The sequence below is a fragment of the Papio anubis genome, chromosome 12, assembly GCF_008728515.1.
Source record: "Papio anubis isolate 15944 chromosome 12, Panubis1.0, whole genome shotgun sequence".
Lineage (NCBI taxonomy): Eukaryota > Metazoa > Chordata > Mammalia > Primates > Cercopithecidae > Papio > Papio anubis.
Window position 1 is genome coordinate 6219281 of NC_044987.1, and position 17529 is coordinate 6236809.

The following is a 17529-nucleotide window of genomic DNA, read 5'->3' on the forward strand; positions in this document are numbered from 1 at the left end:
CAATGCTCACACAACTGAAAAAGACAATCTTTGCCAACTGTTCACTTACTTATAGAGGGGAGTTTGACTTTTTTTTTTTTTTTTTTTAAACTACAGTTTCACACTTTACAGGATAAAATTCTGACTTTTATATCTAAATCCTTTGACTCCAAGGACAATGCTGTGTCTTCTCTGGAGCTGATCAAGTCCAAATGCATGTGTCCTAAGTGGACAGGGATGGTTTCCCTCAGCTGGAATGTGAGCCCTTTTTTTGAGAGATCTAGCACTTGAGTCTCACAGCCAGAGGGGCAGAGCCAGGCACCTCTGACGGGGCCCCAACAGCGCGTGGACTGGGCTTGTGGAGGTGGCACTGAGGTGGAAAGGCAAAAGTAATTCTAGCTGCTTTCCTGGGAGAGAACAAGCGAGAACCCAGAAATGCCTGCCCACTGACAGGAAGCAGAAACCTACGTGGAGAATTGTCAGCTCAGCAGTCCTGTCCAGACCGCACTGTCAGGGCATGTGGAGTTATGGGAGCCAGAATCAAGGAACTTCTTTTTCAGTCTTTCTGCTGTCATCCTTGGCTGTCACCTCACACTGGCATCCCACTGTCCTAGCTTTCATGTTGAGAAGATTCTAGGGGCCTCCTAGTCAGTCTCATCCGTCAGTTCCCGTTGCAGCAGAACCACTGCTTGTCCATTTGGCCTGACCTGTATTTTCCACATGTGTTGTCCTGGCCAATTTCCGCCATCAGTAAGGTCCTTTTCATCAAGTCATAAATCTAATGGAGGGAACAAACACGCACAACAAAACCCACACAGTTCAAGTTCATGAATTCGTGTTGGATGGGGGTGAAGGGAGGAAAGTTGCTTCAAATTTGGAAAAATTTAATTCACTCAACATTTGTTGATTGACTCGTGTGTTTAGCCGTGTGCTGGGAGCTGAGGCGGCCACAGTTGTTTCTTCTCTCAGAAGCAATACTCCCTGGTGAACTGGAGAGCCCTTTTCTGTAAAGTAAAACTGATTTCTACTCTAAGGGAAGACATTTCTGGACCTGCTGCTTAGCTGTTCTTGGAGGTGTAGAGTGGGGATGGATGGGGAGCAGCCATGAGTTTCTTAGTGACTCATTTGATGATTACTCCGTTGTGTGACGGGCTGGATGTTATGTAATCAACACTCTATCCCCTCCCCCAATTTCTTCCCCCTAACAATCTGGGATTTTCCATCATTCTGTCAACCTTTCTGGAGACATGTTGATTTTTTCCACTAGATTTTTTCGGGCATGTCCAGGGCAACCCAAACTCACCGCTCCCTGGAACTTCAGATTCCTCATCATTGGCAAGGCCTGGAAGAGCAGCTGGGGAGCCCTTCTGTTCTTCCAGGGCACAGCCTGGACTCTAGCAGTTTCCTGACAGCATCGCTAAAAGCAACCAGGAGAGAAAGTACCTCCTTTCCTTCTTTTATGCAGTGTAATTTCCACTTAGTTCGACATTCAGAGGCAATATGTTTGCTCCTTTTTTCGGAAATTTATCCTATGTTTTAATTTCATTCAGCCCATAACACATTCTTTATGTCCAGGGAATGTTTTTTAACCAACCAAAGTTTAGAAACAGCCAGTTGAAGAATTTCTGCAGTAGCCTTGCCTGGAACTTAGTCACTTTATAAGTCAGTTTCATGGGATACACTGAAGATTCAGGTTTCTAGAAATCACTTCGGTAAAGTGTATCACTGTCAAAAGGTGACAGGAAAGCTAATGGGGATTCTCAGCTCATGTCTTTGCTTATTCACTTTTTGTGGGAAATTGTGCCTGAGGTGAATTCAGAAGATGTTTAAGTTCAGCTATATTTATGTACCATCACCGTGAACATGGTCCGCAAATACAGGAGGATCTGGATGGACATAGCAGAGATTAAGGTGCATGTGGGTATAGCAAATGATGATACATTTGCAAATCTGCAGGCTGTAATGCCTCACTCTTCTTCACTACTGACACTAACCAAGCTTTATAGATTTTTCATCCTGTATGCACTTCAAATTGGCTCACTTATGTTGTCTGCCTTGCCACTTTTGTAGTCAAAGCCACCATCGTCTCTCACCAGGACTGATGTAGTAACTTTCTAAAATGTCTTGCTCATCCATTCATACTGCCCTCCTAAACCACTCTTTACAGAACAGGTAAGGGGATCTTAAAACAAAATGATCTTTTTTTTAGTTGATGCTGATGTCACTGCTCTGAGGACTACACTTTGAGAACCACTGATCTGGAGTATTCTCTTCTTCCTAAATTCTCATGCATCCTTTGCATCTCAGGTCAAATGTCTCTCTTCTAAGGGAGGCCTTTCCTGTTTCCCTCAGACATCCAGGAATTCCTGTTGCACATTAACATTGCATCATGTACTTCTTCTTTGAAGCCCTTATTGACATTGTATTTGAACACTTAACTGTATAAATAGATTTGTAGTGGCTGAATCTACTGCAAGAATCAGAGAGCTAGCTCCTGTGGAGACTATTTCTGTATTGTTCATTGTTGTTTCTTTGACTCCTTGCACAAAGCAAGTGCTAGATAACCATTTGTTGAATGAATGAATGAATATTGTTATTTTCTTTTCATAGGTAACTTAAAGCATGTGATAATGTTAATATTCTCGGTAAATGTGAAAGACAAGCAGGGACTGTGTATAAATTAGTAGAGGTGTTCAGGAAGAGTAAACATATTTGTTTGTCAGTGATGCAGGACACTTTAGGCCTAGCACAATGTGGAAAGCCCCTTAAATTTTGCCTGCTCATGCCAGCACAGAGGCTCATGTCTATAATTCCAGCACTTTGGGAGGCTGAGACAGGTGGATCACCTGAGATCAGGAGCTTGAGACCAGACTGGCCAACATGGTGAAACCCCGTCTCTCTAAACATACAAAAACTAGCCGGGCATGGTGGCACATGCCTGTAGTCCCAATTACTCGGGATGCTGAGGCAGGAGAATGGCTTGAACCCAGGAGGCAGAGGTTGCAGTGAGCTGAGGTCACGCCACTGCACTCCAGCCTGGGCAACAGAGCGAGACTCTGTCTCAAAAAAAAAAAAGAAAAAATGTCCTGCTGTGGTGCTCTGGTGAGGATGCTAGCACAGTTGTTTCTCAGCTTGCCTTCTTACAGCCCATTTGTGATGTTTTATGAGTGGTTCATTACCTATGTAATTTTTGTTATTCATATGCAATTTTTTTCCTGCAGATATGGAATGTGCAGATGTCCCACTATTAACTCCGAGCAGCAAAGAAATGATGTCTCAAGCATTAAAAGCTACTTTCAGTGGTTTCACTAAAGAACAGCAACGACTGGGGATCCCCAAAGGTATGATTTTGTAGTTGGAAAAAGAGTGATTGGGGTCAGACCCTTTGGGAAGACTCATTTTCTCACCTGGAATGTGTGAGGCAGACGTTACACTAAACACATTGGAGTCAGCAGCTATGGGCCACGGCTGCCATCTGTTAGGGCAATCATGACACACATACTGAGGCTGCCCCATCTCCTGGGCTTGTCCCTGCCATCTTGGTATGAGGACAGTGGTCCTCAAACTTGCCTGCTTACTAAAATCACTTCTGGATCTCTTGGAGCAGCTCTGACGTTGGGCAGTACACCTGCTGTCATCTGAACGCCTAAGCGTCATTGGCTGGTAGAGCCAGGTTAAACCTCAGGTCATGTATGAAGATTGCATGTTATCAGTATTACAGTGCTACTCAAGGCATGGCTTACCATAAGTACAGACTTTGCAGAGTATCTGGTATAATACAGGCACCTAATAATGTTATTACCAAGTGCCATTTGAATGACTTACTACTACTAATTGCTACAATTATTACCACTATAATTGGCTAAGATAAAAAATAATTGAGAATAATAGTCTCAAGTATATTATAAGTTAAGAGCAGGGAGAGGCATGAGCAATCTCTTGTTATTATTGCTATTAAAGAAGCCATTTGTTCTCTTGTTCAGGGCTTTAAAAAAGTCCAATGGGAATAAGGCAGTGAAAGAGGAGATTCATGGAAATCTTTGCCTGCAAGGGCAGAGAATACTCACGTGGTACTTTTTGGCTGGCAGTAGTGACCTCCGAGCTGGTGAAATAGAGAAGGCAGAGATGTTGAATGTGGAGGGGAGGGTTATGGAAGGCACTCGATGTGCAGGCTAGGCTGGTGCTTCCTCATTCGATGAATAAAGATAGCATTCTCAGCTAAGTTCAGCTCCTTCAGTGTCCTCTCTAAGGCTTGGATAGGAGTGAAAAGCCTGACCTGCTGGATCTTCATCTGACCTCTTTCCTCAGACCCCCGGCAGTGGACAGAAACCCATGTTCGGGACTGGGTGATGTGGGCTGTGAATGAATTCAGCCTGAAAGGTGTAGACTTCCAGAAGTTCTGTATGAACGGAGCAGCCCTCTGCGCCCTGGGTAAAGACTGCTTTCTCGAGCTGGCCCCAGACTTTGTTGGGGACATCTTATGGGAACATCTAGAGATCCTGCAGAAAGGTAAATATGTGGAAACAGGGAGAGGTGGAGGTTATGTGGGGTTGCTGTGAGAGTAGGTAGGGGACTCACCCAATGGTGGGACGTCGATGCCTTTCTCTGTGGGCGTCCTATTGTAGGACGTATGTGGGGACGTGCCTGGTACACTGCTCAGCATATAGCAGGTACTCTTAGATGAGTGTTAATTTCTTTTTCTTCTACATATTGGGGGTCCAGATATTAATCTTCTGCAAGATTGTACCTCTGAAGCTTCTTGGATTGCAACATTCCAATCCAGGTCCTTATCTCAAACCCGTGCCCTGTTTGAACAAGCAGTGCCCACAGCCAACCCAAGAATAGTTTGTGTGTGTGTGTGTGTGTGTGTTCTTCTGCAATCTTAATACATACTGCCTTGATGCATGGCCACATAATACCTGATCACATCCCAGGAAAGCTTAGCTTCTGAGAGCATATTAATAAGACAGATTTCTCTGCCCACTAACTGGATTGGAATTGCAGTAGTGCATCATACCTTTTACATCTGGAGCAGGAACTGGGGTTATATCAGGACGCTGTGTTGCAACCTTGTAATGACATGGCCTCCCCTAACAGCCTCTTCCAACCTTTTTGGACCAAGTGACTCATGTACCACAGTCCTGGCTGAGTATAGAAACAGCAGCAGGCGGCAAACTTGGGTGTTTTTGCGCTTATTTTTCTGATTTTTTCTTAAAATAAATTGCAGTTACCAGCAGTCAGCAGTGCCCTCCAGCTGACTGTAAGCCTAGAAGCCCATTGCCCTCTCTAACCCAGGCCCACCCTTTCCCTGTGGTCACCAGCTCTAACTCTTGGCACAGACGCTGGGGGAGGGGAGCAAAACTCAGGATTAGCACTTTTACCCCACATAATACCTTCCTTTGTTTAAGAATATATTCCACTCTACAGTGCTCAAGAGAGACCCAGACTAGATTTCTCTGTGCTCAAAAGTGTTATCTTTGTTCCTTCTCTTCACCTTCTGTTAAAAAATAAGACATAAAGGAACACAGGAAAGAACTAGGTGAGTCTCTCTGTGGCTGCTTTTACCGAGGGTGGCAGGCAGTTGCACAGGCTTCCCCAAAGCACTGGCGTGTTCTCCGTGCACAGACACCCACCCATAGGTGTTGACATAAGCAGCCTGTTTATAGAGGGAAACGATATGGCAGGCTCCTAACAGATCTGATTGGACTGTTGACTTCTAAACACAATAGCAGATTCCATCAGACTGTGTAACCCAATATATTCTACTAAGAGGCTGTTTTCCTCCATTTATCACAGTGGAGCTGCCAGGTGTTTTGGGCTATCTAAGCCTGTCTCTGATCGTAGTTACAATTAATATCTCTATTGTGTCTCCTTGTTTCCAAAGTGCTTTCAAATACATTTTCTCTTTGGATTATCAAAATCACCGTGTGAGATAGTAAGGACAAGTCCTATTATTGTCCTTGTCTGTAAAATGAAGCTCAGGCTAGCAATGTCTTCAGTGTCACTCATCTCCTTAAACTTCATTTTATTTCAACTTTCAATACATGTTTATTTTATTTTATTTATTTATTTTTTGAGACAGAGTCTCGCTCTGTCACCAGGCTGGAGTGCAGTCACGCGATCTCAGCTCACTGCAACCTGCGCCTCCCGGGTTCAAGCGATTCTCCTGCCTCACCCTCCCGAGTAGCTGGGACTACAGGTGTGTGCCACCACACCCAGCTAAGTTTTGTATTTTTAGTAGAGTTGGGGCTTCACCATGTTGGCCAGGATGGTCTTGATCTCTTGACCTCGTGATCTGCCCGCCTTGGCCTCCCAAAACATTGGGATTACAGGCGTGAGCCACCATGCCTGGCCTCAATATATTTTTATTTAACTTAAAATTTAACATCCCATCCTGTGCTTTTTGTATAATAATGTGGACTCACAGGGGCCTTTTGGCCCCTAAGACTGGTTTAGCCTCGCTTAGGGTAAAGGAAGAATGTAAGAAAATTTAAGAGAATTAGGATATAAGTTAGTATGTTTGAGAGCAAAAGCCTTATCATCCCACCCAATATTCTGTTGAGAGAGGCAGAAAGAATTCTCCCTCTTCAGGTTCAGTTACTTGACGAGATGAGCATGATGTTTGTGCTGAGACTACAGCTTTTGTTCTGTAATTAAACTAAAGCAACACAGCACCAAAAAAACATAGCTGTTTGGGGTGGGGTGGAAGGCCAAAGGTACGGGGATGTTTCAATCTGATAAACTGCTAAAGCAAAGTTTAATCATTTTATCTCAACTGGGAACTGTTTTTTCTGTGCAGGCATAAACTTGTTTTCTCATCAGACTTTGCTCCTAACAAGCTATCAAATACCTGAGGAAAAACCCAAACCCATACTCTCTTAAGTCAGATTCTTATGGTGAAATATAATCAGACTACTCCATACAAGAATTGGAGGCCATGGCATTTGTTCCAGGGTGATTAGAGGATCCCAGGCTCACTGCAGTGTCGTGCAGAGCTTTCTGTCCGCAGGTGCACTTCGTCTCCCTTCCTCTCCTTTTCCTAGGGGAGTTGGCATCTGGGGAGGAGCTTGGTTGGGTTGCTCTTCTCTCCCTTTACACAAGCCCAGTCACATTTCACCAAATGGAGTCACCTTACCAGTGTCCTGCTTCTTGTCTGGGCCTGAACTTGAAACCTGAGGGCAATGGGAAAAATACAAAACAAAAACCAGACATCTGTTAGAGGAAATGGAGAACATAAAATCTACTGCCTAAAGACTGCCGTATATTTTTGAAAAGTTTTGAAATTGACCAGTTTGGGGGGGTTGGGGATTGATCCTGCTAACCTGTGATGTACTCAAGCCTTTGGCTCTAGTGTGGTCGACATACACGCAGTGCGAATGCATTGAGAATGAATGCTGAATGCCTTCTCAGCCCTTAGAGATTACTCATGGATTCTCTTTCCAAGATACTAAATCCCATTTTGCAGCTACTGAAATAATAACTTTAGTCATATTTTTTTGATCTCATGTTTAGACAAGGTCACAGTCAGGATAGACTCAGATACCAACTCAGTTAATGAGTATACAGATTTCTTAGAAAAGGGGTTGAGATCATTGTGTCTTTGCATCCAAGATCCTTTTAGGCCAAGCATGACTTGAATATTGACCTCGTTGTTCATTCCCTATCTGTTCATTACAGAGGATGTGAAACCATATCAAGTTAATGGAGTCAACCCAACCTATCCAGAATCCCGCTATACCTCGGATTACTTCATTAGTAAGTTCATTTCTACTCCTTTATAGGAAACTAGGAAAAGACCCCTATCTCCATCCATCTCAGGCTCCTTCATAGTAATTCTATCAAAAATAATATCTTCTTAGATGTAGACTCTTCTTTGTTACTTTCTTTTATTTTTTTCCACAAAGCACCAAGTTTCAACCTATATACATGTTTCATTAACCTACCAAGTTCCTACACACTAAGATCCCTCTCTGATACCTTCAACCTGAAAGTCATGCAGAGAGACTGCAACTGGACTCCCTAAACTTTTGTTCTGATTTGGTACTGTTCACTATGATGGCCAAAAGAGGGTTGGGTTAGGAATTTGATCTTGGCCTTTGTTGTTTCCTTTTTACTAGTGGAGATGACAGCATTTCCTCTAAAATCCTTCTTTAAGAGTGTGCTATGCAGCTTCAAATTCTATTAGAGGAAATACAGCCTTCTCCTTTTTCGTGTAAGATACCCCACCATACTGAAGAGATAGCCTGAGGGAAAGAATGGCTGTAGGCCTGTTGCACTAATGTAAGCTCTGAGATATAGGACCATCTTATCTGATGGCTCTGCTTTTAAAGGGAATATTAAACAGGTTTTATTTTTTAATTTTATCTTTTTACGTGATTACAGTTTTTATTCCAGTAACACAATGATGTTAACTACCCTGTGTCAAGAGCTTATTGTGTGGGGAATGTTGTGGGCATTTTACCTCTATCCTCATTTCATCTTCATTGCAGTGCTCCGGGAAAGATCGCAATCTCCCCCATTTTATAGATGAGAATGTGAAGTCAGGAAGTCAATTATCTTGTCAAGGGCCATAGCTATTTAGTAGTGGACAAGGTTAAAAACCCAAGCCTTTCTGATTTAAAGTATTTTCCCTTTATTCTCTAAAGAGCTTGTTCCACGTCATACGGCCTCTGTAGGCGGTGAAAAACTGCTTTTTTTAAGTACAAATCTCTCCTCTCTTTAATTGCAAACCCTTTGTTTCCAGGCTATGGTATCGAGCATGCCCAGTGTGTTCCACCATCCGAGTTCTCAGAGCCCAGCTTCATCACAGAGTCCTATCAGACGCTCCATCCCATCAGCTCGGAAGAGCTCCTCTCCCTCAAGTATGAGAACGACTACCCCTCAGTCATTCTCCGGGACCCTCTCCAGACAGACACCTTGCAGAACGACTACTTTGCTATCAAACAAGAAGTCGTCACCCCAGACAACATGTGCATGGGGAGAGCCAGTCGTGGTAGGTCATACTTCTTCTCTAAAAGCTCTTGGGTTTACAAGAGTTACCTGACTCTGTGCGTGTTTTCAGGTTCCATTTTTTTTTCTCATTTATTAGACATGTAGATTCCTCAGTTTCAGCCTTCCCATCTTAGAGTGTCCAGATACTAAGAACTTTCCATCGTGGTGTTTTAGCCAAGTCCATTATCATGGCAAAGGCCATGGGGTCCACAGTGAAATCAGAATCAGGCAATCTAAGAAATTAAATGTCTTACTTGGGCAAAATGTTTCCCTCAGTTAATAACTCTGGTTGAATTTGGTCACTTTGAAAGGTATGCTCTATTTTCCTTGAGGAGGACATAATCAAATAAAAATGGTTCAAGTGACCACCCTGGAAAACCCTTGAGCTTAGCATGTGTCCTGGTGCTCCTCCCAGAGGACTCCTGGGTCTGACCGTAGATACTGGCTTGGTACCTGGAATGACCTCTGCTGGCCAGCCTGGGATCTTTAGCCTCCTGTGACTTTTTTGGTTTGGGAAGACACAAGATGGTTAACCAACGGTTTGTTTGGAACCAGTCATCAGCAGTGTGGTGAAAGTGTGTATTTAGCTAGAGGACCAGGGAAGGAGGTGGCCAGGGGTTTCCAAAAGAAGGTAGTTTTGTTAACATGACTATTATAATAATGATAAAATGTTCACTGTCAGTGAAGAAAATGTTTCAAAATAGAGCTGGTTGTCATAGAGCAAAAAAGGTAAAATGCACCCAATCTTTAGGAACAGGACATAAATGCTCAGAGATACAACCTACCTAGTAAAGTGTCCAAATTGTTTTGTTTCTGAGAAAAATGCAGTCTATTGTAAGGAAGCGTTTGTCTATTTAGCAAGAGCTAGATGATTTCTAAAAAGGTGAAAAAGATGACTTTTCTGGTGGGTAAATGGGAAAGAATTATAAATGGGAAGAGGAATGGGAGAAAGCTGACAGGTGGGGCTTGGGTCGGATGGCAGGCTGGGGCTGGCCTATGAGTGATTTCTGCTCAGTGACTGACCGTATGTGGTACCTACTGTGAGGCTCTTGGAGGAGAGCCCAGTGGCACCTTTACTTTGAAGAATCGTGGGTCCTGCACAGTGTCATCTTCTTCGAGTATTCAGGCTCACACTTCCTCCCAGCAGGCCTAGGGATCACCAGCAAGCCCTGCAGAGGGAAAGTCCCTGCACAATCAGAACCCCTAATCTTCCTTCTTAAGGCCCCAGGGTGTTTGTGTTACAGACCGAAGGGGATGGGTGGGACCAGTCGGCCTTCCCCTTTCTGACTCTTTTTATTTTTGGGTGCGTGTCTATTTAAATACATACACATGAGTGTGTGTATATGTGTTTCTCTTTTATCAGGGGGGTCACAGTATTAAAACAACTTTCTTCCTTGTGGGACTTTCTGTACATCTACACGGTGAGGCCAAGCCTGTGGGTTTGGGCTCGGCCATGTTGTAACTTTGGGTAGATCTCCCGTCACATTGTTTTGAAATTGCATCTGGCTTTGCATTTGTGTAATTGTCTCTTTTCCCTCTCCTTTCCTTCGTTCTTGGTTTTGGTCCCCGCCACCCCTCCAACCCCAAACTAATGACTATGGACCAAAAGTGACCCTTACAAAGAGACATGAGGTATTTCTTTCTGGCTCCACTCTTCTTCCCTCCCTCCAAGTTCAGGCCACAAAAACTTGAGGGGAAGACCATTTTGTGCAGGGCTGTTTTCTGCGTGTTAGAAGTGCTGCAAACAGGGCCTATGCAAAGGGCCAATTGAATCTGAGATGCTGTGATTGGTCTAGACCGAAAGCATTACTGTTAACCGATTGTTATTTATACGAATCATAGTACAGTATTCACAGGCTGCATTACAGCATACAGAGTGCTTCTATGCCCCACTTATGTGGGCCCTAAGGACTGTCTTTTTATGAGTCTGCTCAGTGGGTGGCTGGGTGCTGTCCCATCTTCTGTATTGAGTGCTCTGAGGTCTGTTCAGTGGAGTCAGATAGCTTTGGAAGGAGTTTGCCGAGGCCCTTCTCAGAAAGTCTGGCTGGTGGACAGTTTAGAGAACACAGGTTTCCCTGCATGAGCACCGCAGCATAACTGAGTGTCTAATCCAGTTGGATTCTACCCATTTTTGGAGAAAATACCCGTAAATGAAGGTTCCCAGCACCAGGGTTGTGAAATCGAGCTAAAATGAAAGCTGCCTACTGCTGTAAACCACAACTCTCAACAGGGTTGCATTTGCCTCATGTTTGGGGGGTTGCCAGAGACTGGTTCTGGCTTGGTTTAGCCCCCTTGCTTATTGGGAGTCCTTGGAAACTCTACTATCTTGCTTGTGAAAATTGTGATCTCCTTCTTCTCTAAGTATAAAATTGGCTGATAGAGATGGAATCATTTCAGAGAGACTTTAGCATAAATACTATCAACTTGGTGGGGTGTTGATGAAAATATAAATTCTCCTTCTTAGGCTTTTGGTATGTTTGTCTCAAAGAGAAAATAAATGGCCATGAAGATCAGTAGCTGGTATGAACAAATACCTTTTTATGAGATGCCACAAAATTTCCTGTTCTGCTAAAACAAGGCTTTGACATTCTGGTTGTAGGCTGTTTCGTTGAATCATTTAGTGTAAATTTCTTGAGAGAAAATTAGATTATTTCTAAAAAGGTGAAAAAGATGACTTTCTGCTGGGTAAATGGGGAAGAATTATAAAGAAATATGTATTCATTTTTAATAAGAATGAAGAGGTGCCCTTTTGATAGTGGACTGGGTGGGCCAGGCTGATAACTCCATGAAGCTCTTCAGTTTACTTTCCCGAGATAACCCTCCTGTGAATGGATGAGTGGAGGAAGGAATGAGATGAAACGGATGACACCACCTTTCTGTTTAAAGCAGTTCTGGAGGGGTCAGGAAGTAGAGAAAACCCAGAGCAGTAGATTTTACAGAAAGTACACACTCAACCAAATGCGTTTTATCCGGATCTTTAAACAATGTTGGGAGCAACATCTTTTCCTATATACTTACTTTAGGTTTGGGCATCTGTTCATGTTTGATTTTTATTGTTTTAAGCAATCTCCACTGTCATGGAGAGGAAAATACACTGGGAGCACACTAATATGAAATTGTATGAGTCAGCCTTATTCTGGGATTTGAAATTTATAGATCAATCACCCCTGAACAATTAGGAGTTGATTTACGGATATTTCTATGTAAATATTTGTCACATCCCTTTGCCTGTTGGCCTGTGCTGAATTGAGGTGACCATCTAGTCTCCCATGATTTAACTTAGGTTACTTGAAAAGTATCTGAAAGTTGCATATAAAAACCATTCCTGTGAGCCTTTTTAGCTCTTAGATGCGTTTGTTTTCCTCCAAAACATTTTTTTTTTTTTTTTTTTTTGCTAGCCTCCTTTTTAGTGGCATTTTTACCAATGGAAATTTCTCCAGGAGCTATTGTGCAATCATAGCAGCTGTTTATAACCTGGTTTGGGAAATTAATGAACTTGCATGATCTTGTGGTCAGTTAAGAATGCCTTAAGCAACTCACACAGTAAAGGATTTCTGACACTGCTGTGGACCTTAACTCTTTAATAAACCATTTAAGTATTGCCTATACTTTTCCAATGAAGTTTAAATTTCAATACATAATTTTACTTGGAGAGGATAAAGAATATGGTTTTCTGTTTAGAAGAGTAATAGTGTGTGTGATATTTTAAAATCTCTTGGGAAAAGCATCTTATACCATCTTACTCTATTTGAAAAGGCATAGGGTCAGTTCATGTATTTTATGTTAAAATAGTATTTGGGAAAAATGCTAAGAAAATAGCACTTCAGTTCCAAGGTCAGAAAAGGCTAATCTGCTCTTAGTCTAATGGGATTCTTTTTTCTTATGACCAAAATATTTTCCAAACTGGGCCTTTTGAAATCATCTCATTGGCTTGAGTTGGAGCACGGAATTCATCCTGACATTGCTCCGATTTCTTCATTTATTCACTGGGCCTACAACATCAGCCAGAAATCGTATCATAACATGTGTGATCCTCAGCTTCTAGATTTCTGGCTTTAGAACTCTTGAGGACCCAAGCATTACTCTGACAGATGTGAGCAGCGTTTGACTCTGACTCTCTGTACTTGGAGTTCTCAAACCAGGCAGCAGAGTGGCCGTGGACCCTCAGATGGTGGCCTGGTGCAGCCCCTTTCCCCAGAGTAAACCCATGACCCCTGAAGCTTCCGTTCCCACTCGCCTCTCCCTTCTTCTGTCCCTCCTGCAGATCTGATTAGCAATCTGTCCTCCATAAGAGGGTTTTTACAGTTTTTTTTTTCCCACTCCCTCCTCCCCTGTCCTCTTCCTACCTCCTCCTTTACCTCCAGGTAAACTCGGGGGCCAGGACTCTTTTGAAAGCATAGAGAGCTACGATAGTTGTGATCGCCTCACCCAGTCCTGGAGCAGCCAGTCATCTTTCAACAGCCTGCAGCGTGTTCCCTCCTATGACAGCTTCGACTCAGAGGACTATCCGGCTGCCCTGCCCAACCACAAGCCCAAGGGCACCTTCAAGGACTATGTGCGGGACCGTGCTGACCTCAACAAGGACAAGCCTGTCATTCCTGCTGCTGCCCTAGCTGGCTACACAGGTAGGCGCCCTCCCGCTGCTTAGGCCAACTCCGTCTGCACGTTTCTGTGGGTGGGATCCTTCCTGGAAGGCACTGTGCACCTCTGACCAGAGACGACGACAGACTCCCTTTTGCAGGGCAGCGGGGAGAAGTCTCTCTAAGAATTCTTTAGTCTCTCCAGCCACTCTGCTTGTGAATAGCCATTGATTTTTGGAAGCAAATAGTATCATTCTCTTCAAAGGGATCATTTGCAAGAATGGTAGGAAACTTATATTTTGGTGTTTTTCCATGTCTGGGGGAAGGGAACTGTGATGACTTGGTGTTCCTGGAAACTCTATCTAGTGGCCTGGCATCAGGGGATTTTTCCTGGGCTGCTCCTGAGGTCTTTCTCAATACAAAATCAGCAGTAGCATCTCTCAAAGGCACAACTGAATGGCCTCCACACTGGACTCTTCTGCAGCACCGTTCTCCTTAGGCCAGCTGTTCAAATGTGGGAGCAGTGTCCTCAGTGACACTATGCCCTGTCCAGATCCATCCCGGCCTATAGAGAAGACCGCTTCTCTCACTCGACTTTATCATCAGTTTTCTTCCAGGAGCGAAAGCTGTAGTTATGACAGTGATGAGTGAAGAAAGGCCATAAAGAAAGGAAGATGTAGGTTGAGAGCTTGAGCTTTGACTGAGACTCTGGTAGTAGAGCAAAACAATTCTTTCTTCAGATGGGTTGTAGCACATCATGCTGCTTTACCAGAAAAACATGTGGAGAGTATAGCTGAGAAATAGCCAAGGAGTATTAATGTGTTAATCATCAGATCTCTCTAGTGTTTTCTAAAAATTAGAAAGTGTACCGTGAGTAGAGCTTATTTTAAAGTAGCTTTGATTACGCAGATGTGGTCTAGGCCTTTATTCTCTTATAATTCTCTCCACTCTGGATGCGTTTTCATGTAGGGACCCTTTGTGTGGATGATGACAAACAGCAAGATCTGTGTTTCTATTGAGGTGTCTGTCTCATCTTTAGAGTATGCTGAATCCTCATTTTTGCATTCAGGGAAGCCTTAGGTCTTTTACGAAGAAAACCAGTGACCTTTGAAAACAACTCAAATGCTTGAAAACTTACTCCCCCTTCAGAGATCAGGAGTGTCTCTCTTATGTTGCATTCCACATAGCTCCCAGTGCAGTTCATTGCATGAGTAGTGCTCAGGAATTATGTCTATATGTTGGGGTAGCAACAAGGTCAAGGCCAGGAATGGAACTCAAAGGCCCTTACTTTATTCTTTCTACAATACCCCGGTGGTCTTGCTTGAACATGGCTAGCATGTAGGAACTTACTACTTTTCAAGGGAGTCCTTTCCCATCTCTGGAAGGAGATTATTAGGAAGTATATTCATTTCCATTAGAAACATCTGGGGTGAGGAAAAGTATATTAAGTCACTCTCAGGATGTACAAGAGTGTCAGCTCATGCAGTTATACTTGTTAGGAGTTAAAGAACTAGACTGCAGTTGAATATAGTGATAAAGGAAGGGAGACGTGCTGCTTAATTGGGAAGAGAAAGGAAAGGCAGAGGTAGCTCTAAAATGACTTTGTGGCCTTGTGAGGTAGACTTTATCTCTAACTGCCAGTGCTTGCTTCTGTTTTTGTGGTGCAGGGGAAACTATGCTCTAGGTCTGAGTTATGTCTGGATAGATTGATAGTTGCCTGCCCACCCTCTCCTCTGCCCGCCCTTCCTTCCTTCCTTCCTTCCTTCCTTCCTTCCTTCCTTCCTTCCTTCCTTCCTTCCCTCCCTCCTTCTTTCCTTTCCTCCCTCCCTCCTTCCTTCCTTCCTTCCCTCCCTCCCCTCTTCCTTCCTTCCTTCCCTCCTTCTTCCTCCTTCCTCCCCTCCTTCTTCCTTCCTTTCTTCCTTCTTCCCTCCTTCTTCCTCCCTCCTTCTTCCTTCCTTCTTCCTTCCCTCCCTCCCTTCTTCCTCCCTCCCTCCCTCCTTTCTTCCTTCCTTCCTTCCTCCCTCCCTCCCTCCTTCCCTCCCTCCTTCTTCCTTCCTTCCTTCCTCCTCCCTCCTTCTTCCATTCATTTATCCCTCCTCCTTCTTCGGCCAGCCATCCTTCTCCTCCTTCCTCCTCCCCTCCTGGCACAACCATTATTCCTTCCATCCTCCTCCCATCATTCCATCCTCCATCACATCATTTATCACTCAGCCTAACCATTACAACATATATATATATATTTCAGACGTGGGATAGGGGGTAAAACGTTGGTGGTGGGGGTGGTGATTATCGCTTAAGAGGTCCGGGACTGAAGTAATCATTTTAATGAAAAAACGTTTTTGAAGCATCTTGCCATTCAATTCTTTCTCCTTGACCATTGCAATTTCACTTTTTATACTATCTCATGTGGTGGCGAGAACAATAGTCCAGAAAACAGAAGTCCTCTGTGTTTCCTCCCAACTCTAACACACTGTGTGGTTTTAGGCAAATTTACCTTGTTACCGTTTTCTACTTTTAGTGAAGTAGAAGTGTTCATTCTTGTCTCGGTGGCAGGAAATCTGTGAAAATGTAATTGAATTAAATCAACTAATTAAATAAATGAATGCTGGACATTGTGCTAGACATAGAGGGAAAAACCCTCAATTATAACAATTCAATTATTTCAGCAAATGTCTGAGCGTATATTGAGTGCAGAAAAGCGAATATGAGGGCTCACTGTCTCCTTGAATTCAAGATATTTTAAAAATCCTTAGACTTGAACTGGATTCTCCTATTACTGTGGTCTGAATGAAAGTTGGGATTTGTTAGGTATGTGAGGAGCAACCCACATTTTAGTGTTTATTTTTTTCCTTTAATGGATACCTGGTGAACACCTCCTGCCTGTACTGCAGACTCATCCTATGAGGGTGATCTCACACCCTCATGGTGCCCCCGCCAGCCTCATTTAAGATGCGTCCTAGGGAATAGGGAAGCGGATGAAATGTGCCCATACAGCCTTGTCCACCACCTGAGGCAGTCACTAGAGTGCCTATAAATGGGTGTCTAGCTTTATGCAGACATGTTAAGATGAGCTGAAATTTGCAAAAGTACTATGGAAAGCAGAAATCATTGTATACACTTGTTGGCAATACATTTTATTGCTTGTAAAAGTTACACTTACTTGCTCAGGTTCTGCTCAACTTTTCTGTATGTTCCCTTAAAATTTGATTGCTCCAGAGTATGTTTGGCCACACAGTAGGGGTACACATAGCTCCACGTCACTGTTACTTGGCCTGAACTAAAGGGTGCATGCTTAGATTCTCCAAGCTGGGAAGAGAATCCATCTTCCTGCCGTTGCACCAGGAGTCTGGGTCTTTGTCCATATCATCTCCAGAGGAATACATTTTACTTCTTGATAGGAAGTCTTTCTTACTGCACTGTAAGTGTGGAAATCAGTTAGAAACTGAATTTTCACATTCTCTTGCACAGCTACATTCTTCCTCCAAAGATAAGAAAATTGCATCAACCTTCGCTGGGCTCCCATAGCAACTTGTTAAATTAGGTCAAGATGCGGGGGCAGATAACATGGCTTGAAAGCCTGCTTGTTAGCTGAGTTAAGAATACATCAAATGCAATGTTGGCTTCCGCCAAAATGTACCTCCTTACCTTACTGTGAACTGTTTACGGTTATCAAACTGATACCATCAGAAAGCTCCATTTTCTTTTGTTCGAAGATACATTATGAACCCCTTCTAATTACAACACAGTCCTAGAGAAGTAGCCCAATGTTTTCTATATACATTTTGTAAACCTAAGCAAAACGCTTTCCAAGTCCTTGAAAAACATAGGCATCTCTTCTTCCTCTTGCTTTTCCGTTTCAGTAGGTATAGAATAATATAGTAGGTTGTCACATAGTAGTGTCTCTTCCTCTCAACCCCTCTAGTCCCATTTCATAGGTGATGAAACTGAGGCACAAAAAAATGACTTATTCAAGGCCATG

General features: G+C 43.4%; 1 protein-coding gene across 7 annotated transcripts in view; it reads left to right on the plus strand.

The window, feature by feature from the left end:
- The window catches only part of ETS1 (ETS proto-oncogene 1, transcription factor), a 127764-nt gene that overhangs the window by 92764 nt on the left and 17471 nt on the right, over nucleotides 1–17529 (plus strand). For 4 of the 7 annotated variants that reach the window (XM_003910944.5, XM_021926738.2, XM_009187653.4 and 1 more), the window contains 5 exons: nucleotides 3201–3320; nucleotides 4288–4488; nucleotides 7657–7734; nucleotides 8723–8971; nucleotides 13335–13595. In XM_003910944.5, coding sequence (XP_003910993.3) covers nucleotides 3201–3320; nucleotides 4288–4488; nucleotides 7657–7734; nucleotides 8723–8971; nucleotides 13335–13595 — 909 coding nt within the window. The remainder of the gene's footprint in view (nucleotides 1–3200; nucleotides 3321–4287; nucleotides 4489–7656; nucleotides 7735–8722; nucleotides 8972–13334; nucleotides 13596–17529) is intronic. The other 3 variants (XM_021926740.2, XM_021926741.2, XM_021926739.2) reach the window with 2 other exon arrangements.